Source organism: Camellia sinensis, chromosome 2 (assembly GCF_055761805.1).
Source record: "Camellia sinensis isolate YWXY chromosome 2, ASM5576180v1, whole genome shotgun sequence".
Classification (NCBI taxonomy): Eukaryota; Viridiplantae; Streptophyta; class Magnoliopsida; order Ericales; family Theaceae; genus Camellia; species Camellia sinensis.
Window position 1 is genome coordinate 153,615,157 of NC_138962.1, and position 25,355 is coordinate 153,640,511.

General features: G+C 37.1%; 1 protein-coding gene and 2 long non-coding RNA genes across 8 annotated transcripts; all 3 read left to right on the forward strand.

Moving 5' to 3' along the window:
* The first annotated feature begins 1,358 nt into the window (after positions 1–1,358).
* Positions 1,359–15,662, forward strand: LOC114319370 (uncharacterized). Its single transcript, XR_014361835.1, has 4 exons — positions 1,359–1,488; positions 2,552–2,649; positions 14,467–14,504; positions 14,624–15,662. It is a non-coding gene; the product is annotated as an uncharacterized LOC114319370 (long non-coding RNA).
* Positions 15,663–17,966: 2,304 nt separating this feature from the next.
* LOC114280252 (uncharacterized) lies at positions 17,967–22,568 on the forward strand. 3 transcript variants are annotated; one of them, XR_014361837.1, is made up of 4 exons: positions 17,967–20,189; positions 20,307–21,926; positions 22,028–22,108; positions 22,439–22,568. It is a non-coding gene; the product is annotated as an uncharacterized LOC114280252 (long non-coding RNA). The 3 variants fall into 3 exon arrangements; XR_014361838.1 differs by having other exon boundaries at positions 17,967–19,865; positions 20,076–21,926; XR_014361836.1 differs by having other exon boundaries at positions 17,975–21,926.
* Positions 22,569–22,887: 319 nt separating this feature from the next.
* Positions 22,888–25,013, forward strand: LOC145820393 (protein MEI2-like 3). 4 transcript variants are annotated; one of them, XR_014361841.1, is made up of 4 exons: positions 22,888–23,205; positions 23,356–24,074; positions 24,280–24,331; positions 24,738–25,013. XR_014361841.1 is itself a non-coding variant. In XM_082915834.1 (4 exons), exons 1-4 carry the CDS (start codon positions 23,118–23,120, stop codon positions 24,751–24,753), a joined length of 249 nt encoding a protein of 82 aa, XP_082771960.1. In that variant the 5' UTR covers positions 22,900–23,117; the 3' UTR covers positions 24,754–25,013. The 4 variants fall into 4 exon arrangements, 1 of the variants encoding a protein (XP_082771960.1); XM_082915834.1 differs by having other exon boundaries at positions 22,900–23,205; positions 23,356–23,448; XR_014361839.1 differs by lacking the exon at positions 23,356–24,074 and having other exon boundaries at positions 22,919–23,205.
* Positions 25,014–25,355: the final 342 nt, after the last annotated feature.

Genomic DNA, 25,355 nt, shown 5'->3' on the forward strand with positions numbered 1-25,355 from the left:
TATCGGTGGAGGATAGTCGTGATTGTTGTAGACAATGCATGATGATTAGGCAAACTAAAACTAATTGATTGAATGTGTCATAGAATATGACGGTGGATTGAATACATTAAATTTATGTATTGATTGATTGTATATAGAACCCTTGTGTTTATATGCGTTATGTGTAGAGGAGGAGATGGGGGATGTACTCCGCGGTTTAGGGGAAGATGGGGGATGTACCTCTAAACCGGATAGATTTGGGAGGAGATGGGGGATGAACTCCGTAGACACAGCTCATATGCTTGTCTAGAGAAATGAAGATAGAGCTAATATGCTTATCTTTGAGAAGTGTAGATATAGCTCATATGCTTGTCTAGAGAAGTGAAGATAGGGCTAACATGCTTATCTTTGTGAAATGTGGATGTAGCTTATATGCTTATCTGTGAATGTGGGATATAGTTTTTATACATATCTGTTGAGAAGATGATAGAGCTAATATGCTTATCTGTTGAAAAAGGGAAAATGAAAAGTATCTTGGACTCATAAGTCGTTTGTCATATAATGTAATTTATATGGACGTAACAGTGTTGGCCATCTATCAATTGCTAATCTTTTAGTCATTGTTCATGATTGGTTTAGTGTATTTCTACTGGGCTGTGGCTCACCCTATATGGGAATATCATTTTCAGGTACAGGTAGCATGCCACCTCCAAGGACATAGCTTGGGAGGCTAGAGGCGGACATATCTTTTTGTCGTTTTATTTTGTTGTATTACATGTAATTTCAAGCCAAGGGCTTAAAGTGTAAATGAGTAGTACTCTTTGTTGTAACCAAGTGTTAACTTGGAAAGCTGTAAGCCCGTAGGGCATTTGCTTTTGTTGTTAACATGTAATACTTTTGTAAGGAACAATTCTGATTAAGCCTCCGAATGTCTATCTTTATTATCAATGAAAAATAAAAATTTACTTTTTATTTTTGACGACCAAAAGTTTAGTAGTCACAAATTTATTTTTAACGACTGAAATTTTTTTTGGTCGCTATATAGTTAGTTTTGGCTACTAAAATTATTTGGCCGTCAAGTAAAAACAAAAATTCACTTTTTATCTTTGGTGACCAAAAGTTTAACCGGCAATTGTAATTAAAAGTTATGGAGCGAGAATTTTGAATTTTGAAAGAATTCCTAAATTATTTTTGGAGGGATTGATAACTTAATAGGCGACCAACGAATATTTAGTCGGTGAAATATGCCTTTTATTTTTTATTGGCGACTGAAAGTGGTTCGTCGGTAAAAGAGAAATAAATTGGGAGTTACAAACGAAATAAGTTATCTCTCACGCCATTGTCTCTCTAAGTCTATCACGCCTCTCTCTCTCTCTCTCTCTCTCTCTCACATGCTGATTGCCTCCTCCTAATATTGAATCTTTGTTGCTTTGTCTCCATCGCCATAGGGTAAGGAGCATCACCGCCATCGAGCACCACTGTCGATCCACTATTGGAGCGTTATCCTAGGTATGTCCTCTCTATTTTGCCTTCTCTCTATCTCTCTCTTCGTCTCTTTTACCGTAATATTTGTCTCTCTTTTCCACCATTTGGATTTTAATATAGTTTTGGGGAAGAAGTAAGTATAGAAATTACATTTGGTATTTCTGGTTTTCGTTTATTCGGAAATAGGAAAACATGGCTTCATTGGGCATCCCATTGCAAACAAATCTTGTCATAACAATGTTCCAAAGAATGGTTTTTGGGTGAGGAATTGAGTCAAACAGTTGATGGGCGAGGTATTTAGCTGTTTTGGCACAATTGGTTGAGATGGTATCCAATGGTTTTGGGTTGGGTTGGTGGGTTGAGGGAGGTTTGGTGATTGGAGTGGTCTTCGCGACACCATTGGTGAATCTGTGAGGTTAAGTTTCGTAGTAGTGAGGGATTTGATGAGGATGATGGAAAGGAGTTGAGATGATGAACATGGATGTATCTGATTCAAGACACCGTTGGTGAATCTGTGAGGTTGAGTTTGGTGCTTATTGATTCCTTACAATTTTTAAGTTCCAATATTGATCCCTTTGAATTTTCTTTGGAAAATTTTACACATAAAGGAATCTCTACTTCAAGGATCAATAAAATTCTGAAATGAATAACCATTTGTAAAATTCCTGAAAGTTAATTATATTCTATGCAACCTACTCCCAGAATTACTACAAATTTGTTTAGTTAATGTTTGCAGAACGATGATGCACATTCAATGTTTTTTGGAATAACTACAACAGTAGCCATAGGTTAGGACATTGAACTTACCAGTAACCATAAATTCCAATTGTGAGTAGAGTACTTTACTTGAGGTTAGAAGAACTTACCAGTAGCCATAACCCTTGGCTTGAAAATATTGGGCTGATATCCATTTATCATATGAATATTTATGTGCCAAATTATGTTTTTGTTCCAATTGTAGCTCTGCACACGTGGTTGAGATACATTTTTTTATTTTATTTTTTTGTATATATATATTTAAAAATAAAATTTTTTGCTTTTAATAAACATTCCCTTTAATTGTTGCTTTGGTACAAATCTCGTACAGAGTTCAGTCCTTGCTTTGGATGATTCCGCACTGGACATTGATGAAGTTCAAAATCTGATAAAATTATGTCCAACGAAGAAGAAATGGAAGTTCTCAAGGTAAGTGAACTTTGTTTCTGAGTATTTTTAATCTGCCATTTTTTGAATCTTCTCTAAAATGATGGGGTTTTAATATTATCACACCATTTATTAGATATCTTCCAGTTGTAGAAGTAGATTGTTAACTATCAGAAAATGGAACCTATCAGATAATATCATTAAACTTTTTTTTTTTCAAACGAAAATTAAAAATTAAAAACTTACATTTTGACATGGAGTCATATGGTCCAAAATGTTCAATAATCTATTAAAATTATTTTGATACAATTTTTGATATAGATCTGTGAAAATATTAAGTTACATATAATAAGAAACAAACAGTGAATTGATCTTCCTTAGGTTGTCACTGTAAAGATATTTTATAATCCTTTAGAGTGAGAAATTGGTACGGGTAATAAATAAATAAATAAATAAAAAGAAAAATAGAAGTGGATAACAAAATAAAACAAAACAAAACTTTCAGTTTATGAAAAGGAAAAAAATCAAATAATCCACATTTTTAAAGACCAAAAAAAAGAAAAGTGATTTTGAAGAAACAAAAGTTTCAATTTATAAAAATAAAAAGGAAAAATTATAGTGGTAGTCTTTACATTTTTTCTATTGTGTCATTTTGGTTTACACTTTCAATTAGATTAATTTTGACACTTAATTTTAAATTTGTGTCAATTTAGTCCAATTAAAAACGTCGTTAGTGTTTTTGACAAAAAATTATCATTGAATTAGTTAAAGTTAACTTACCAAGCTGAGCAAGTTTATACTTTTGCCTCTAAAAGAATGTCATGTCATTTATATGCATATTTTTTATTAAAAAATACTAACAATTACAAGTAATTTGATTAAATTGAGATAAAGTCGTAAATTCAAAATTAAAATTATAAATAATAATAATAATAATAATAATAATAATAATAATAATAATAATAATAAAAAAGAGGCAATGAGGATCTCTATGGTTGGAAAGAAAACCGTGGATGGCATAAAGGGGTGAATTTTCCACAATACCCCTAAAAAAAATAAAAAAAAATAAAAATAATCACACAAATTGACTAAATGGGAAAAGGGAAACAGACATGGTATGAACAGTAAATAACGGTAGCAAATGGCTCAATTCTAGTATTATATAGTAGAAAAAGGGTTGGGCTTCTCACCAGCCCATGATCGGATTGAAGAGTACTGTTGGGTGTGTGAGATTCATCACAGGCCCCGTTTTGATAATTCAAACTGTTTAATGTGTAGAACTCGTCGAATACTATATGCTTGGAAAAAAATCACGTTGATCGAATATCGATAGTTATCTCATCAGATCAGATTTCAGTCAACCGTTTATTTTTTCACCATCTATTTGTTTTATACAAAAACGATTTGATCACATAGCTATCAATATCTGATCAATGTAATTTTTTACAAGCATATAGTACTTGACGAGTTATACACATTGAACGGTTTAGATTATTGGCCCAACAGTACCCTCCATTCTAATTACGGACTGGAGGGAAGCAAGCCCCTAGAAAAACGAAGTGGCCATATCTAGGGGCGTAAATTTGGCTTGATCCGGCCCATCCTGGCTGGGGCTCGGGCCTACCCATGTCGAGTCTCACGGGCTTCCACCAAAATTTGGGTTAGGCCGAGCCGGCCCACAGGCTAGAAAAATTAGGCCCAGGACTAGGAGATATTCGAGCCTTAAGCGGGGCTGGTAGGCCTGGGTCGGGTTTGTGCGGGCCTAAACATTTTTTAAAAAAATTATTTTTCACCAAAATTTTATTATTTTCTACTAAAAATGACACTGGGTCTCAGGCGTGCCTAGCCTCAAGTTGAGCTTTGAGTGGGCCTTGAGCAAGCCGATGGGACGGGCCACGGGCTAGCCTAGGCAAGCTGGGTCAGGCTTCAAAATGACGGCACAAGGCCAGGGTCTGGGGCTGGGCTTAGGCCTGGGCCTAACCAGGTTGGGTCCACCCCAAGCCGCGGATGGGCTTCATACTGCCCACAGGCCGCAGGCTATTTTTACACTCCTAGCCATATGTAGGGGTATGTGCGATGCGGTTCGGGCAGTTTGAGAGTAAAATTACAAACCAAGTGACGGGTTGGCAGATTAGCGGTTTGACAAATTGCGGTTTGGGCGATTTTTGACGGATTGACGTAGTTAAGAATATTCTGACTAATTATCATACATTTGCATAATATATAACTAGTGGTAACTCGTGTTATGCATGGGTAAGTAACAGAAGGTGATAAATAATACCATATATGTTAAAAATTAATAAAAAAATTCTATGATATTAATTTAGATAGATACTTAAATAATAGATTTGATTGATCTCAACTAAAAAAGAAAGGTCAGAGTAAAATTTTATAAATATAAGATAAAAATAAAAATAAATTATATTTGAATTTGAAGATAAACTATAAGAATATAGAAAGTGAAAATCAGATTGTGGTAGTCGAATAATATGGGATGCAAATAGGCCGAGTACACGTTTGCAATATCAAGATGTATATTAAATTCGGCCCTGTCTTGTACCATCCAGAAGCCGAATATCCTAATCGGCCATAGAACCAGCTGAACGAGGGGCCGAGTAGGAATTGGTTTACGACAGAAAAAGCCGAGTGAACAACCACACAGTGGATTAAAAGTGGGCCCGACCCTGAGGCCCAGGAGCAGATATAAATAGAAGAACATCAGCCAAAGAAAGGTATGTGAGAATAGATCTAAAAAACTTAATTTACAAGCAACTAAGAGAGTATACACTGACTTATCCGTCGGAGTGCTAATTCCGACACCCCTGACCGGAGTGTTCATTCATTTTCAGGTGATTAGCTGACGATCTGGAACACCTGCTCAGGATCTAGGAGTATTTCCAAACCATTTCACCACAACTAGCGCCGTCTGTGGGAATACTCAAGTACATCCATGGTGGGCGTAACGGAAGATCCTCCGATAGTCGCTGATGAAACTACACCGAGAGATGACCTCACTCCAAGAAACATGTTGGGATAAGAGAATATCACCGCGCGACGTGCCTTGAACTTTGACGCAGTAGCTCAGACCTTACCCTCAGCTTCAATGTATGAGACAATACAAACAATTATGGATCAGGTAAAGCAAAATGAAGAGCGGCTGGAGATCATGATGGCTGAAAATGAGTGCTTGCACTAGGATTTGGCCTTGGAGGTGGCGAAATCCAAGCAAGCCGCATGCCAAGACCGGGATTGACCTCCAGGAAAGAAGGATGGTCGTCGACGTCGACTTCAGAAACGCAATAATGATAGTGATTCAGACTCACCATCCCCGGAGCCTAGAAAGAAAGGGCTCGTTGATGCATCCAGCTCGTCTGAAGGAAGTCCATATGAACGACATAGACGAAGAAAAAGCGATGTTTTGGATGAGGAAGATAAACATGACCCATTCGTACGACGAATTGCCAGGGCTATGCTACCTAAAAAGTTCAAGGCACCGTCGTTCACCTTGTACGACGAAAAATTAGATCCCACTGATCACATTCATCATTACAAGCAAGCGATGACGCTCCATGCCGACGACGAAGGCCTCATGTGTCGGATATTTCCAATCAGTCTGGGACCACTGGTCATGAGCTGGTACTATAAACTGAAGCCGAAATCGATTAAGAGTTTCCACCAACTCTAACAGTCATTCAGGGCGAGATTCATCACTAATGAGGTCTAACCAAAGCAAGCCAATTCTCTCTGGGCCATGCAAATTAAACCGGAAGAAACTCTTCGTGAATACTCGGCCCGCTATTGGGAGTGCTTTAATCTGGTAGATGACGCTTGCAATGATTCCATGGCCATCACCGCCTTTAAGATGGGATTGTATCCTGATAGCCCCTTCCACAGTTCGTTAACCAGACGTCCCCCTAAAATCGTCTGGGCATTAATGAAGAAGGTTAAAGAGTACTACAAAGTGGAAGACGATGCCCTTCGAGTCAAAGCCGGGCATAAAGCCGTTCAGCTGGCCATGTCGGGAATTGTTCATCTGCTTAGTGGCGTGCCGTCATGAAGCCCCGAGCGGCAGAATCGACCTAAACAGGACAAAAGGCATGATTCGCGCTGATCAAACAACCAATGTTCACGTTGAGCTAATGAACAATATCAAGTGGATAGCAGGCGGACAAGGCGTCTGGGCAAGAAATACACGGAGCTGATAGAGTCGATCAATAAGATCCTGTCAAAAATACAACACCTTTCGTCCTTCAAGTGGCCACACAAGATGACCGGACCCCCCGATGCAAGGAGACAAGATAAACGATGTGAGTATCATAAGGACCATGGCCACGTCACCGATAATTGTTTTTATTTAAGAGATCACCTGGAAGAGTTGGTGCAAGATGGTCGTCTTACGCAATATGTCCGATAGAACAGTTCAACAAATACAGTAGCTTTACAGCCGGAGTCACCCCCTCTTGGTGTAATCCATATGATATACAGCTTGCAGGCACCAAGTGAGGTGCACAAAATCCAGTTGTCGTCTAGCACACATAACTTCATGACGCTAGTGAAACGGCCACGCAACACTGGAAGGATTAGTTTCGATGACAGTGATTTAGTTGGAGTGATCCACCTCCACACTGATCCCCTCGTCGTCAAGCTACGTGTAAATAGATTCGCCGTCGAGCATGTCCTCATTGACCAGGGCAGCACTTCGGAGATAATGTATTACAAAACTTTTGTCAAACTTGGTTTTACTGATTCGGACCTGTCTCCAGTTGATTATCCGTTATTCGGCTTCAATGCTAACCTGAAGTATCCTTTGGATAAGATCACACTATTTGTATGGGCTGGCACCAGATCAGTAGACGTGGAATTTCTGGTTGTTAAGCTCCCTTCGCCATATAATCTGATCATGGGCAGAACTTGGTTACATACGATGCAAGTCGTGTCAAGCACCTACCATCAACTGCTCCGTTTTCTGACTGAATACGGTATTGAACAAATTCGCGGCTCTCAAAAATCGGCGTAGGCATGCTATCTACTAGCTGCAAAGAGACTGAGGGAACTGGAGGTGCATTCAATTGAGGTACCGAATAGGGAGAGTCTTGACGACATTGGGAGGATCCCAAGCGAAAAGGCAACCGAAGCCTTACACCGGGTCGAAATTGATGAAAATCCTAGCAAGTTCTTCATGATCGGTGTTTCCTTAGATAACGTCGAACAGCAGGAATTGGTAGCCTTCTTACTCGGCAACATTGATGTGTTTGCATGGTCCTCATACGAGATGCTAGGAGTAGATCCATCGATAGCCCAACACCGCTTGAACGTTGATCCAAAGTGTAAGCCAATTGTTCAAAAAAGCCAGCGGTCAGCCGCGAAGCATACTTCAGCCGTCGTTGAAGAGGTAGATAGGTTACTTGAAGCCAGGGCGGTTCACGAAGTAGCTTATGCTACATGGTTGTCCAATACTGTGGTCGTGAAGAAGAAGAATGGTTATTGGCATGTCTGTGTGGATTTCACGGACTTAAACAAAGCTTGTCCCAAGGACTGTTTTCCCTTGCCCAAAATCGCCCAACTCGTAGATGCAACGACACATCATCAACGCATGAGCTTCTTGGATGCCTACAGAGGCTATCATCAAATTGTCATGCATCCGGAGGATCAAGAAAAGACCGCATTCCTCACCCCAAGAGGAACTTATTGCTACAAGGTCATGCATTTTGGGCTGGAGAATGCGAGGGCAACTTATCAAAGACTAGTGACTTCCATTCTCAAGGAACAGCTCGGCGTACCATGAAAGCATACATCGATGATATGGTGGTCAAATCCAAGGAAAAGCACTTCCATCTAGCAGATTTGTTAGAGACATTCAGCATTCTTTGAAAATACAAGATGAAATTGAATGCTTCTAAATGTGTATTTGGCATCGGCTCTGGCAAATTCCTTGGTTACATCGTTAACCACCGCAGAATCGAAGCCAATCCAAGACAAATCACAGCAATTCTAGAGCTTGGATCCCTTCGGTCAGTGAAAGAGGTTTAGAAGCTAATGGGGGTGGCCACCGCTCTCAATAGATTTATCAGTAGTTCAATAGATAGTTGTCGACAATTCTTCCATACTCTTCGGCAAGGAAGAGTATTTGATTGGACTCCTAAGTGCCAGGCCGCTTTGGACGGCCTGAAATCTTACCTCCGATCAATTCCACTCTTGGCAACTCCTGCAGCCAACTATCCACTCATTTTGTATCTGGCAGTATCTGACCAGGCGGTCAACGCCGTGTTGCTAAAGGAAGAACTAGGGGAGCAGAGACCAGTTTACTATGTGAGCAAAGCCATAGTCGACGCTGAGACACGTTACCTTCCATTAGAAAGGCTTATCCTTGCTCTCGTTATAGCTGCAAGAAAACTGATGCACTACTTTTAGGGGCATACCATTGGGGTGCCAACGGAATATCCCCTCTGGTTCGCACTCCGCAACGCGGAAGCGTCTGGGCACGTCTCGAAATGGGCTCTTGAACTCGGCCAGCACGATATCCAGTTTCTACCCGGAACTTCCATCAAAGGGCAAGTGCTTGTCGACTTTGTTGCCGAGTTCACAGGATCCCTGGCCGACTTTAAATTTGATCAAGCGCAAACTAAGTCCGACTGGAGAATGTATGTTGGCAACGTTTGGCAGATGTATTGTGATGGGTCATCCAACCAGTGTAGCTGTGGGGCTGGTGTAGTAATCACGACCCCTGAGGGGGCAATAAACGAACAGGCCGTCAAATTAGGATTCGACGTATCAAATAATGATGGCGAATACGAAGCACTGTTAATTGGCCTGCGAAACGCACTTCACTTCGGTGCGCGGCGTCTGCCTGTTTTCTGTGATTCAAAGTTTGTAATCAACCAGTTAAAAGGGGAATACGCAGCCAAAAATGACCGCATGGCAGCCTACATGAAAACAATGAATTCTTTGCTCGCGAAATTTGATCACCATGAACTGAATCAAATAACCTAGGATCAGAACACACATGCAGACGCCCTAGCTTGCCTAGCCTCTGCTATCAACTCAGAAATTAAGCGAACAATTGAAGTAGGGTTTGTCCCCGAGCTGAGCATTGCCTTTTAAGAACCAGTTCATGTCAACGTTATCGGATCAGGTCCGAGTTGGATGGACCCTACCACCGCATTTCTATCTTCAGAACAGCTCCCGACGGATAAGAAAAAAGCACACAAGCTCTGAAACAAAGCCCTCCGATATTATTTGGATCCACAGGGGAAGCTCTACAAAAAATCTCTCTCCAGGCCCTACTTAGAGTGTATTCACCAGGGCCTACTTAGAGTGTATTTATCTGAAATACATGAAGGCAATTGTGGTACCCATTCGGGTGGACGTTCTCTGGCTCACTGCGCCGTATCACAGGGGTTCTATTGGCCAACCATGCGCATCGATGCTGAGTGTTATGTCAAGAAATGTGCTCAGTGCTAGAAGTTTTCCCCTTTAACTCACCTGCCAGCCAAGAAGTTAAATTCTATCACTAGCCCTTGACTGTTTGCTCAATGGGGCCTAGATATCGTCGGACCATTACCACGGCCCCCGGCCAACAGGTGATTCCTAATTGTTGCGACTGATTATTTCACAAAATGGGTCGAAGCGGAGGCACTAACACATATTCGAGATTCCGACATTAAGCGTTTTGTGTGGAAAAACATCATAACAAGATTCGGCATACCACAAGCACTTGTTTCTGACAATGGTACCCAATTTGATTGTGGCGAGTATCGAGAATTGTGCGACACTTATGGTATCCGGCCCTAGTTTTCCTCGCCGGCTTACCGCCAGAGCAATGGTCAAACGGAGGCTACCAACAAGGTTATTTTGGACGGCATCAAGAAAAGGCTGGAGAAAGCTAAAGGTAGATGGGTCGAAGAGTTGCCCAGTGTGTTGTGGGCTCATTGCACTACTCCGCGACGATCCACTAGGTAAACGCTGTTTGCTCTATACTTTGAAACCCAGGCAATCATCCCCCTGTAGATCGGCCTCCCAACCTTGAAAACTAAAGTTTTTGATATGGGCCGAAATGATATGATGTTAGCTTTGGACCTGACTCTGATTGAAGAACGCCGAGACCGTGCCCTTGCTTCCATGGCACGGTACCAGCAACAGCTTGCTAAATCATATAATCAGCGTGTTCAATTACGCCGCTATACACTAGGAGAATTAGTCCTCAAGAAAGTGCTACCCGCTGCTAGGATTCCCGCCGATGGAAAATTGGGTCCCAACTAGGACGACCCCTATCAGATTGACTAAATCACAGGGATAGGGGCATATTGGCACAAAGACATGGATGGAAGAAGCCTACCACGTCCGTGGAATTCCACACACTTGCGCAAATTTTATCATTAACTTATACGGCAGAATAATTTGTTTTGATTGTTCGCCATGTACGTGTTTCATTTTTTATACAATGTTGTCTTTGGCCCAGTTAGTTGTTCGCCAAAAAGCCTCCGAATTCAAAGCGCCCTTTGTGAACTTCACGATCGGTCAAGAGAAAAAGCTTCCAAATTCGGAGTGCCCTTCGTGGAAATCACGATTGGCCAAGAGAATAAGCCTCCGAATTCGGAGCACCCTTCGTGAAGTCACGTTTGGGCCGAATAAGCCTCCGAATTCGGAGCGCCCTTCGTGGACTTCGCGATTGCCCAAGAGAGTAAGCCTCCGAATTCGGAACGCCTTCCGTGGAAATCACGTTTGGGCCGAATAAGACTCCGAATTCGGAGCGCCCTTCGTGAACTTCACGATCGGCCAAGATAAAAAGCCTCCGAATTCGGAGCATCCTTCGTGGACTTTACGATTGGCCAAGAGAGTAAGCCTCCGAATTCGGAGCGCCCTTTGTGAACTCCTTGATCGGCCAAGATAAAAAGCTTCAGAATTCGGAGCGCCCTTCGTGGAAATCACGATTGGCTAAGAGAATAAGCCTCCGAATTCGGAGCGTCCTTCGTGAAGTCACGTTTAGGCCGAATAAGCCTCCGAATTCGGAGCGTCTTTTGTGGACTCCACGATTGGCCGAGCATAAACCTCTGGATTCGGAGCGCCCTTCGTGGAAATCACATTTGGGCCGAATAAGGCTCTAAATTTAGAGCGCCCTTCACTGAGATCACGTATCGCCAAGGAAAAGCGCCTCCAAATTCGGCGCTTTTTTGTAAATATTATGATTGACATGCATAAACACAGTTGACGAGAAATGCAAGATGATCATAGCCGAATGCATAAACATAAAATTGAAATAACATGCCAACATTTAAAATAATATGTTTCATTGAATTAATCAATAGTACATAATTGGCTTCATATCTATGTTAGAGCGGTACAATATATTCGGTTTCATTCGGCATCCCTTTCGGCATCGCTCTTCTCGACTTCAAAAGCCGCAAAAGGAAAATAATGACCCTGATATAAAGGAAACGCCGAATCGACGCCCGCTGCCCAGAGAGCCTCAATGGCCTGGAGAGCCTTGATCCACCCATGCTTAAATCCACGATTCTCGCATCGGCAGACCTCTTCGGCAAGCGTTTCCTTAGTCTTTTGTATCCCAACTTTTCGGCCGTCATGGAAGCCTTGTTCATAAGCCCTGGCCTTTCCAGTCTCTATTGCAAACATGGTTGCCGTATCTCGATCGGCAATCACATGACTTATGAGCTGTTGGGTCACCATTTCTTCCACAATCGGGTTAGCTTGGCCGGCTGACTGTGATTCGACAGTTTTGACCTTTCTTAGTTCACGCTCAGTCTTCTGCACGCAAGCTTCTAGGTTTCGAATGCGTTCATCATTCAAGAAAAGTGTAATTTGTTGTAGTATTAATTTTCAAATTCTATGATGTGACAATTAATTAGAATATCAAAAGTAATATTTTCTCATATTTTCATTAACCATCAGTCAATCATATTACTTACACATCATTGGGTTTATAAAATGAGTTTAAAGAGTGAGCTTGTAGATCATTTTTCTTTTGCCAATAATGCCCTCAGTGTTTGATGTTTGAATACATTTAAGGTGAGATGTTTTGGACAATTAACCTTGCTAAGCCCTCAAACGTCATGTGTGACCTGAAATTTTAAATGTAAAATCAAAGTTCTATTTCATTCACTATTTCTAAGTCTTTTTTTGAAATTTTGAAACTCTTGGGTTTGTTTAGTTTAATTTTAGAATCATAATTTAAATGTGGAGTTGTGATTTAAGTATAGAGTTATGAATTGAGTTTTGAAAAGAGAAAATTTGTAAAGATACTTTATAATTCTTTAGAGTGAGAAATTGGTATGTGTAATAAATAAATAAATAAAAGGAAAAATAGAAGTGGCAAACAAAAAAAAAAAAAAAACAAAAAAAAACAAAACTTTCAGTTTATGAAAAGGAAAAAAAATCAAATAATCCACATTTCTAAAGACCAAAAAAAGAAAAGTGAATTTGAAGAAACAAAAGTTTCAATTTATAAATATGAAAAGGAAAAATTACAATGGTAGTTCCTACATTTTTCCTCGTGTCATTTTGGTTTACACTTTCAATTAGATAAATTTTGACCCTTAATTTTAGATTTTGTGTCAATTTAATCTAATTGATAACGTCGTTAGTATTTTTGACAAAAAATGGTTACTGAATTGGTTAAAGTTAACTCACCAAGTTGAACAAGTTTATACTTTTTGCCTATAAAAGAATGTCATGTCACTTACATGCATATTTTTCATTAAAAAATACTAACAATTACAAGCAATTGGATTAAATTGAGATAAAATTATAAATTTAATATCAAAATTGAGTCAATTGAACCTATAAATGACACAAAAACTAAAATATAAGACTATCAACGTAATTTGCCCAAAGGAAAAAAAAATCAAATAATCCACATTTTTACAAACTCCCCCCGCCCCCCCAAAAAAATAAAAATAAATAAATAAACCCTAAATAAAAGAATAAGAAACAAATAGTAAATTCAAAAAACAAAAGATCATGGGACTAAGATTTTTAAATGTCAAAATAAAAACTAACACATAAAGCAGGATTAGGCTTCATGTTTCCAAATCTTGTTAACTGGCTTCTTTTTAGGATTTAAGGTTTGGGAAACAAACATAAAGCATCATGAGGCTTCATGTTTCCAAATCTTGTTAAACAAACTTTAAGTGAAGCCACAAAAAGGACCATTCGACTTCAACAGTGTTCAACTACCTTATTTTTTATATTAAGAATATTAATGAAGAGAATAATAATTTCTTCAAAGAGAAATGAAGGCAGTCTTGATTGGTAGAAAGAAAAGCATCCCCAATGTGGTTGGATTTGGAAAACAAGAGTCATATATAAGCAATGTGTAGAAAAAGGAAAATGAGATTACAGAAGTTCGTAATATGTGATTTAGCAGTTTCTATGTATTAGAGAAGATTTTGATATCTGAAATTTTCTATTTTGTCACCAGCTACATTGCGTTTTAACATCATTTATTCATAAATTTCAATTTCAATTATCTCAGCACTTTGTTTTCAATAATATGAATAATTATAGAAATTTTTCTACTAGAAACTTATTTTTTTATATATGTTTCTGGTTTTCTACTTCAAAATATTCCTGTAATTCTTGAATCTTTTACATAGTAAAGGCACATTAACCAAAAAAAAAAATAAAAATGCAATGTTTCTATCTTTTAATAAAGTCATGAGAAAATTAGTCTAAAGTCCCTCTCTCATTTTTAACAATGGAAGAGATCCACAATATTATTTTATGATGTCTAAAGTCCCTCAACTCTCACACTCATATATCATAGAGAAATTTGACTATATAAAATCAAACCTCATTTTTCTTTCTCTCTCTCTCTCTCACTCTAAACTCTCTCGACGTGCCTAGTTCATCAAATCGTCCACCTTCTTCTTCATCCCCTTCTGGTATGTGCCTCTCTCTCTCTCTCTCTCTCTCTCTCTCTATATATATATATATATGTATCTCTGCATTTCATCTTTAGTGGAAATGGTCCTGTATCTAATTTCAAGAGCTTGCAAAAAAGTGATTCCAGTGCTCAAGTTGTGGAGGCGAACAAAGGAAGCTAATTTATGGGATTTGGAGAGAAAATAGTGAACCCCATTAATGGAGCCATCGTGCTTTCCATCACTATTGTCCCACTCGTTGTTGAAATGGCTCCCCACAGCTCAACCCCTGCAGCCGCCGATATGCGTCGTCGTCGCCTCGGCTCGGCTCGGCTCCTCCACCTCCACCGGATTCGACGATGGCGGCACCAGAAGTAACGTCCTTAAGTTCTACAATGTCTTCAGGTTCAAAAGAAAAATTAGTTAGTTCTATCTTCTCATTGTTGATAAATGTGTGTATATATATATATATATATATGTATATGATACATACATTTATATATACATACAAAGAACTCTTGAATTTCTTTTGATAGTGTTGACACTGTACAATGAGGAGATAGAACTCACAGAGAAATTTTCTCTGAATCTAGAGAAATGTGCTGACAGAGAAATTGTATACAATGTTTACTACAAATGTTGACAATGTTTTCTCTGGATATATATATATATATATATACAATGTCAACACTGTCAACATTGTATACAACACTATCAACACTGTATATATACAATGTCAGCACATATATATATATATATATATCTAGTGTTGAATACAACATCTTCAGGTTCAAAATTTCTCTGAATCCAGATAAATGTGCTAACAGTGTTGAATACAATGTTTCCTACAAACCAGAGAAATTTTGTGCTAACAGTGTTGACAGTGTTGAATTTCTCTAGATTCTTAGAATTTCTCTGGATTTGGCCATTTTTCTCTGGATTTGAAAATGTTATCTAGATTACCCTTGAATTTTCTCTGGACTTGACAATTTTCTCTAGGTTAGAGTGGGATTTTCTCTGAGTTTGAATGAATTTCTTTGGTTTTGAGGGAGATTTTCTCTAGGTTTGAGTTCTGAAATTTTCTTTCACTGCAACAAGGGCTTTGCTCTCAACTTCTAAACGATCAGTTTTAAAGGATTTCCATGAAAAAAGAGCTCTCAAGATATTGTGATTATCCAACTGACTCCCACTTACCCCCTTGTTTTACCCAGTTATGTGTTTAATTTTCTTTCAATGGATTGTTTGGCTTTTGAGAAAATTAGAATTTCTCTAGGATCGAATTTTTTATGGATTAATGTTGAGGAACCTTAGACATTATGAAAATATTAAATGTCCTTTATGTAATAAAATCTTAATGTCATGGACCCTAAAAGAAAATCCCCTATAGTCATTGGGAAAATATAAACATTTTTTTTTTTCAAAAAAAAAGTAACAGTGATGGATACACTCTCAAAATCCTCTATTGCGGCTGCGTTTGGCAACAAAGTTAAAAGTCAAAAATTAGCTTTTATCTTATTTTGGGTTCCAACACTTCTTATATTTTTTTTACACTTTTTTTTTTATAAAAAAAAAAAGCCAAGAAAAGTATATGAAAAAAATCAACTTTTAACCATATTTCTAAAATCATGAAAGCATTCACTCTATTTGGTTTCCATTTCCAGAATTCACTTTTCATAAAATTTTATTTTTTCATTTTTCGTATTTTTTTTAACTTCACTGAATTTTTTTAATATTTAATTTCTTAAAAAAAAATTTAGACATACCTAACATAAATACACTTAAAAAAGTGTAATATTTTTGAAAAAAAAAATATTTTAAAAAATCACTAAATACCAAAAATACAAAAAAAACAAGAAAATTCAATACATTTTTTGTATTTTTGCGTATGTATTAATTTTTAAAAATATTTTACTATTTAAATACATCTAAGTAAGATGCATCTAAAAAAGTAAAAAAAATTATTTTAAAAATATTCACTAAAAACAAAAAAATACAAAAAATAAAAAAATCAATTTCCCAAAAATTGAATTCAGAAAATTGAAATCAAATACACTGATTATCTTCGTGCGAACAAGATTTTAAAAATAATTTTAAAAAAAAAAATATTTTGCATAAATATTTGCAGTAGAAAAATTACCTCTCAATAAGTCCAAGCTTAAGAATCACATCAGCTATAGCTTAGAATTTCCTTTTCCCACTAATTGAGCAAGCTTTTTCCTTTCCATTTTGAATGTTTCAGTTTTCTCCATCCCACGATTAATATCAATGAATTCTGCAACTATATCCCATCAAACTACAAGTGTTGTGGGAAAAACTTTAATAGCAAAAACTTCACAATCTAGAAACAAATAACCCAATATGATACATACCTTGGCGTGCATAGCAATCATACTTTGACCAAGAACGCTGCCAATGGTGTGGATTCCATCAATAGTCAAGCACTGCAACATTATGTAATCTAATCCACCTTGCATCCAAGTGTTTAAAGTCGGCTTCTCTCTCCCCTCATATTCTACATTTTCAAACACAAAACAAATTTCACTCCGCTGTTGCCAGTTGAAATGAAAGGGCAAAAACATGATTCACCCTAATCAACCTATTGCCATTGCTTGACAACAAAATTACTAATTCACTTATATAATGAAAAAATTATTAGTTCGTTTAGGGGCACTACGTGGTCAAATCTCCATGCCCCTTCATGTTTCATAATCACTCGACACAAAACCGTAAGCCTTATTCCCTCCACCAATCATAACACACCTAGGACACCATGTGATTGTACTCCAGGACCAATGAGTAACTTCTCCATACAATAAATGTGAAATTCCAAAATAGGGGCAACAAATTGCAAATCTCTTAGTGCCACATTGACATTGTAAAGGCAAAAATGTAATTTCACTTGAACTCCACGAGGTCACGTGAGGCCATCAAATATTTAATGATCCAAATACCCTCAATTAAATGTATTTTAGATGCTTAAACACAAAGGTAATTTTGGGCATAATATGACAAAGCAGAAGCCTTCTGACAAATAGCGAAATCACTGTTCAAAGAGCCTCAACTCCCTTATATTATAGCGGAGTGTTTTGGGAAGTTGGTAAAAAGTTGACTTTTTGACTTTTTTAGTCTATTTTATCTTTTTGTGAGTGAAAAATGTGAGAGGTGATGTGACCCAAAATGAGTAAAAGATTAAAAGTTAGGTAAAAAGCTACTTCCCAAAAGACCCCAGTGATTGTGTATATATATACACACATAGATATAGCTATAGATCGACTAGGAAAGATGCCCGGGCTTTGCATAAGATCTTATCTATTATTAATGTGTTTTATTGAATTTTAAAATACTATTGGAAAAAAAATATTATTTATCTTTTCAAGTAAAATAGATATCACTAATTTACAAAAATTGAATCCTTTGTAAATTGTTAAAATAAAATTTTAAAACTATTATTATATTTAATTACGAAGTTAGTTTATTTTTTTAGACTGATTTGAATCTTGAAATTGAATGAGACACTACAGGAAATATATGATTTAACGGCGTTTATTTAACGGCGTTTTTTAAAACGCCACTATTTATAATATTTAACGACGTTTTGTCAACGTCGCATTTTGTTTTAATTAAAACGGCACCGTTTTAAGTAATAGAAGTCGTTTAAAAAGCGCCTTGGAATGTTTTAACACTGCTGCTCTCTCCAAACCCTCAAATCTCTCACCAACTTATTTCAACCTGAGAAACTCTGCAGTCTCATAGAAACCGATCCCCCAAATCTGACTCACTCACTCTCTCTCTCTCTCTCTGTAGGTCCTTCAGCTCCTTCAACTCGATTCAACCTTCTTCAGCTCGATGATTCATCATTCGGTCGATCCAATCTCAGAATGATTTTGATTTCGAAGCTCCACCGCCACCGCCACCACCATCTGCATCGTCTACTAACCATCTGCACAATTTCGATTTCAATCCAATCTCAGTTTCATCGATTCTTCTCTCTCTCTCTCTCTCTCTCTCTCTCTCTCTCTCTCTTCCTTCGGTCGATTCTTCTCCTAGGGTTTACAATCTTGAATCTCCTCCTAGGGTTTGGATCAACTCTCCTCTTGCCTGACTTGCCCCTTGCGATTTAATGCAGTAAATTCTCTCTCTGCTCATGAAGTTCATATTTAATTATAAATTTGTTGTGAGAGATTTGAATTTGAATCCATGTGTTCATTTGAATATGAATTTATAGTTATCACATCGTGAATTCAATCTGTAATGCTATGATGTTGAACTTGAGTGATTGCTTCCTCATGAATTTGTTGATACAATATTAGCATTTTAGCATTGTTCAACTTTAACTACCTTTGATGTTTGCTCTAAGTTTATATTGCAAGGCTTCCTATTCTTGACCAAAACAATGTAGACAGATTTTCATAGCAGTTTATATTGCTCATTCTGTGTTTTTGCTATTAGTGGATGCAGAATTTATTCTTTGTGAAACAGGGGCCTTTACCTTTATGATTTTTCTTTGTTCCAGCTGTTCATCTTTATGTATGGTATCCATCTTCATATACCCCTTTTCCCTCATCTATATTTGCTTTTATTTTATGGTGTATGCTTTTTGTACATAGTTTAATTTATAGGGACTAGTTTTTTTTAAAATTTTGAGTCTTCATTGTAATAACACCTATCAGGTTATGGTTAATATACACTACAGGCAATGAGTTAATAACAGTTTATGCTTATTTAGACAAATCACATAACATAAATATAAATTGGTGTGAATTTTTTGTACATCATATCCAACATGAACAATATACAAAGTGCAATAAGAAATGATGTAAGTTAAGTTTTGTTTTTAATGTTATGATATCTTGTTAAGTTAAGTTTGTGTGTATTGTATATATCTTTGTGTGTTCAAGAGTATTTGTGTCTTTTGTGGGAGCAGCCACGGCAAGCAGAGCAGCTACCCAGCTGATGTCGAACTTAGCAAGGAATTGGTATTGTTTTCATGAAACTTTAATGGCCTTGTTTTTCTTCGATTTTTATGGTCTATTTATTTCAAATGGATTTATCTATTTTCTTGCATAAACTTTGTTACAAAATGTTTTTTGCCTAATTTGACTTTGGTCTCTTGAAGGTTTCAAGGAACATTGATGAGGTCTATGGAGGAGATAGCATAGGCCTCATGGGTTTGTAAATAGTAATTGTTTAATCCTATAGAAAAATTGGTGGCTGCACATTTTTGACATCTTTTTCTTCACAAATGAAAGTTCTGCATCTAGTTTTTGTTAATTTATTTTATCTTATTTTTGGGATTGGAGTAGGTAAGAATTTGAGCTCTGCATAAAAAGTTCTTTTCCTCCCTTTTTTTAATGGCTGAAGATCTCTGTTTTTTTCCATAAGGTAATTCTGTTTCATTTACTAATCACCATTTTTTTTTTGAAGTGCAGGGTTGTTCTTTGATATTGGAAATAAGATTTGTATTATTAGATGTAGTGCACCCTACATCTAATGGAAATAAGATTTGTATTATTGATTTTTTTCCCCATTATGTTAACGACTGAAAAGTTTGGTTAAACTTAGTAATAAAATTCTATACATTCACTGTTGCAGGGTTCGGTGAATTACGTATGTCTCCATTGTGTTAAACCAAGTATGGCTATGTCTACCTTTGCAATTCACATCCTCGGTGATGTGCCTTCCTCTCCACCTGCTGGGATTCTCTAGGTTTTTTTTTTCTTTTTCTTTTTTTCTTTCCTTTTCTTTTCTTATTTTTTTCATCTTCCTCCTCCATTTCTCATGGCTACAAGAAGCTCTCTCCCTCTATTTTTTTCACCTTTGCAGCAACAGCAAGCAGTACCTATGGTTGCTACTTCTCTCTCTCTCTCCAATAAAACCCCATTTCTTTATCTAACTATAATTGATTTTTGAAATCAAACCCAAATGGATTCGAGGCAGCAGTCGTGGGTTTACTGAGCAGATTTGGTGGATTTGAGGCTACAACGGTGGTGGATTTATGAAGCAGATCTGTGGGTTTGAGGTGGCTACCGTGAAATCTAAATCTTGCTACATCTTCCTATGAGGTCTTTCAATGCCCATTAAAACTACTTAAAACCATACTAGTATTTATGCTTAAAGATTTGAATAAATGAGTTCTATGAGATTTTTCATGTTCTTTTGTGTATAGATCCATAAACATAAAGCCAAGCAAGAACCCTCCCAAAAAAAAAAAAAAATTGTCTTCCCTATATTAAGTAGTAAAGCCAATTTTGTAAATTGATATGACACTGATCTAAAACTTCAACATCAACAAACATAGTTTGGTTCTTCAAAATCATGAAGAGATTATAGCAGCCAGGTAATATTTTGTGCTTGTCATTTCGAAGTTTCTAATCATTTGTCTCAATTGAGGTGTTTTGTCATTTTTGTTACTGAATTGAGAATATTGATTGTACCTCTGGAATGCAGTTTGTAGTGCAGCGAAAAAACAAACACTGCAATGGGCTGCTTGGACACGTCAAGAGGAGGAAAGCTTCTTCACTGCATTGCGGCAAGTTGGCAAGGCATTTTTTGCTGACATGGTTTTTGGTTTTTGGAATTATTTCTTACGATATATCCTGACTCATATGATGTCTTTTAACAGAATTTCGACTTTGTCTTGATGACAAAAAATTCTAAAGATACTAATGCTACAATGCTTCAATGGTAACCAGAAACTATGCCCTCTACGTAATGTCTATTTTATATATTTTGGTAACTCTGCAAATTTCTCTTAAACTGGCAACATGTATGTGCACCTATGTTCCTTTATTTTTTATTATATTTCTAAGGAGATGTAGTGATGTTGAATGAACTTATGTAGGGGTTATTCTGTTGAATGAAGCCCTCATCTAATTGAGTAGGTTTCATCTTCAACTGCCTAGGTGGGATGTACTTTAAGACTACCATTAAAGACTCTGAATAAGAGTTGTAGAGTTGTCCAAGTAATACTGGAAGTTATTTTTGTTATAAATAATCATACCTTGTAAAATGTCTGGAGATTGTATTGTGTTTTTTTGTCATCCCAAGATAACAAATGCTTTCCACTTTGTTCTAGAGAGCAATTGTTATGAAATTTCACATATTAGCAAGTGAAGTAAATTAAGATAATTGTTGTATATAGGTCTATTAACGCAAGTCTTGCCCAATCCTTTTCTACTAGTTCTCTGTATTCATGTTCTCATTTCGAGCTTAACATTTCTTTATCTGATCTTGCTGTACACTTTTCCTATATTTCAAAATGTGCCCCCTGCAATACTACTTAGATTCCTGCGGGAGCACAGGTCAGAATGGGCAGACAATAGTATCGATGCTTACTCAGCTGCAGCTGTTAAAGTTGGTCCCTGTAGCTTACCAGGGTCTAGAGTTGGAAGCTTTTCAGGTCAAGTTATTCTGCCACTGGCTCATACTATTGAGCATGAAGAGGCAAGTAATTTCATCTTGATTTCTTCATTATCTATTCCAAAATTTTGAATATTTACTTGGAATTTTGACATAGATTGTACATTTCATTTCATGGATATTAGTTATTGGAGGTCATTAAGCTGGAAGGTGTTGGACATTGTCCTGAAGATGCAATAATGCCTAGAGACATGTTTCTCTTGCAAGTAAGTTTTGGTTCTTCATATCTTTGTCATATATTTAATGCTTGAATTATCACGGTCTGTAGGCATGTTGCCCCAACAAGCCTAAAGTTTTGGTTCTTCATATCTTTTGTCATATATTTAATGCATGAATTATCACGGTCTGTGGGCATGTTCCCCCCAACAAGCCTAAAGTTTTGGTTCATATCTTCACAGAATTTTTTTTTGTAATGGGGATATTTTTAAATGTTACTACTAGTTCATTTTTACGAAGTCCTCGTTCTTTTTTTTATCCATTACTTTTTATGGCCCCAACCTTCTTGCTTAATGTCGTTGTTTATACTTTCCTAACAGCTATGGAGCGGAATGGATGAGAATGCTGTTGGCACCTGTGCTGAACTTATATTTGCTCCTATCGATGCCTCTTTTGCTGATGATGCACATCTTTTGCCTTCTGGTTTTCGCATCATTCCTCTCGATTCTGGCAAGGTCAGCATCTAGAATTACGTTATAGTTGCTGTATTCGGCTATCATTCTCTCTCTTTTTTCTCTACTTTAAACTCTTCTTTGGACTTCCATTTATTTGATGACTTGGCAAGGTCAGCACCTGTGCTGAACTTATGATTTAATATTTCTCCCAAAGCTCCAGATAACATGATATTAGTGGCGAAGTTATTTGCTACTGTTATATGTTTGCATCGTGCTCAGCTGATGAGATCCATTTAATGACAGAATAACAAAATTTAATGCCCCATCTTCCATGCTTTCCCGGTTTTTAATTACTCTACCATTGGTTCTCTATATACGTATGCCTTTTAGAAATCCCCTATAGTCATAGAAGTATTAATTATGTGTATCTGTGTTGTTGTTCCCTGCCAAACATCATGTTTTGTTTTACTTTTTGTTATTTATTGTCAAACTTGAGCCATTTTTGTGTTTGATTTGTAGAATCTGTTAAGTGGATCTCTGTCTGTCTGTCAAATAGTTTAACTGATACAAATGTTGCCTTGTTACATATTTTACCTTTAGCCTTATGTTGCATCTGAACCAAGACCTTGAACAAGATGAATCTCGAAGTTTCAGGCATCAATTGAGTTCATCAATAACCAACTCCCCTCCAGGTAATGCCTTCTGGGATTAATTTCCCTTATTTTTCAGTTTGTGAGAGTGTTAGTGTCTTCTCGTTTGAGTTATAATTTCTTGATCCTTTTTCTAGTTTATTTATCTGCTTTTTGACTTAAAAACTGAGTTGCTACCCACATTCCTGGCAGGTAGCTGGCCTCAGTTTGGCAGCCCTATAGAGCATAATCCTCTGCAAACTCTTAGCCATTCCCCTGGTTTCAGTTCTATGAGCCCTACAATTGGTAATAATTATCAAACATAGTCCAAAAATTGATCCAATATACCCAACAGTACCTTTCTAAGCCAATTAAGAATCAGAGAGAAGCTAGGCCCAATAAAGGTGGTATATGTCATTATAGGTGGTATTTGATAGCACATGTATATACTACATTTGTGAGAGAGAGAGAGAGAGCAGGGGAAGTTCACAGTTGGGAGAGAGAGCGATATAGAGAGAAACGTAGGCGGAGAAGGATCATGGTATTGGACGTGAGTTGTTATCCTATGCGGTTAGGTTTATAGTACTGCTGACTCTGTTTGGTTTAGAGTTTAGGTTTTAGATCTATTAAGACATGATGTTTGCTTAATGTTTAATAGTGAGTCAATTCAACAAATAAAAGAATAGATAACATGTAGAAAAGAGAGATGTGAAGTACTGGTCCAGAGCCTGTGATCACTCTATTTCTGAGTGCAGATTGCACACGCTCTGTGATCACTTTGATGCTTCAATATGCAGATTGCAAAGTGGTCCAGAGCCTCCCCATTAGGACTAACTATTATACTGGTCCATGGAAGAATTCTTGCTGCTCACCAATCAAATGGCATAAAGTAGATGAGTTGGTGAGGCATGTGATGGATATGAGACATTAATGTAAGATTCTGCCAATAATGAAAGATTTTTCATATTACATACTTCATTGATTGTCTTTGCATTATCAGCTGCTTATGTGTCTTGGTCTCTTAGCTTGCCAAAGTCCTACATTATAAGCAATATATGGTTTAATTTCTCAACAACATAGCTGTAATTATATTGAGCTATTTATGGTATTTTGCTCACTTAAGTGCATTTCTTGCAGTTCATTGGGAATTATCAAGAAACCATTGGCATCAAGACTGGGTGGGGTGCTGGTAAGGGCAAACTTATTTTTTTCTTTCTCATGTTCTCTATTAAATGAAATTAGATTAGTGAAGTTTAAATGACCAAAAGATGAATTTATTATTTATGTAAATTTAGAATATCGTACTGGTTTTCTTGAGTTTCAAACTCAACTTCTTATTTCATGCCCTTTCTTCTGAAGTCTCAGTACAAATAGTGGACTAGACACTCAATCATGCACATGCCACTTTTATTGAGGGACAAATAAATTAAATTGTGGCTGATGGGGATCTAGCCACTTGAATATACTCAATGGCAGGGACATGCTAGTTATTTTACAGCATTGGCTATTTAATAAAGGATTGAAGCATTTAAATAAGATAACCTTGTTATTGTTTTGTTTTGGTAAATCTGATTTTAGTATATGTTCTGATGCAGGCGTGTAGACCAGTGAAGATTAACAATGAACTCTCTCATCAATTTGAATTTAACTCATCCAAGCTTGAAATTTATGTTATAAGCAGGAATATATTTTTGAGTTGGGGATAATTTTCTTGGTAGTAATTTGCCATCTCTTGTATAGTTGGATCCATCATTATAGCTCAACACTTTTCTCTACTAATGTCTTTGCTAAAACATGATTTTTGGATATGTTATTTTGTGCTTAATGGTGATTAGATATTAAATTGAATGGAAAAGTGAATTAATGTTGCATTTTGAATGGGAATTATTATTTCATACTAGTGCTATTTTGTAGTTTTATTTATAAGTATTTTTTGGTTCAATCACATAAAATTAGCACAATTTAAAAAAAAAAAAAAAGGCTGTCACGGCGTTTCTAAAAACGTAGCTAAAGGATTTTTTAAAAAGAGATACGACGGCGTTTTAAAAACGTCGCTAAATAGCATGGTGACGTCATGGAACTATTAGTAGAACTTTTAGCGGCGTTTTTAGAAAACGCCGCCTATAGTCATATAGCGACGTTTTTGAAGCGCCACAAAGTTATAGCGACGGCCGCATCTTCGGCGTTTGGTGCTAAACGTCACGAAAGGATTT

Bases quoted from the DNA above. Each gene is read 5' to 3' on its own strand.
- LOC145820393 (XM_082915834.1), top strand. From the start codon at position 23,118: ATGTTGCATCTGAACCAAGACCTTGAACAAGATGAATCTCGAAGTTTC. The intron at 23,206-23,355 runs GTAATGCCTTCT...CATTCCTGGCAG, and splicing joins AATAACCAACTCCCCTCCAG to GTAGCTGGCCTCAGTTTGGC. The intron at 23,449-24,279 runs GTAATAATTATC...CATTTCTTGCAG, and splicing joins TTCTATGAGCCCTACAATTG to TTCATTGGGAATTATCAAGA.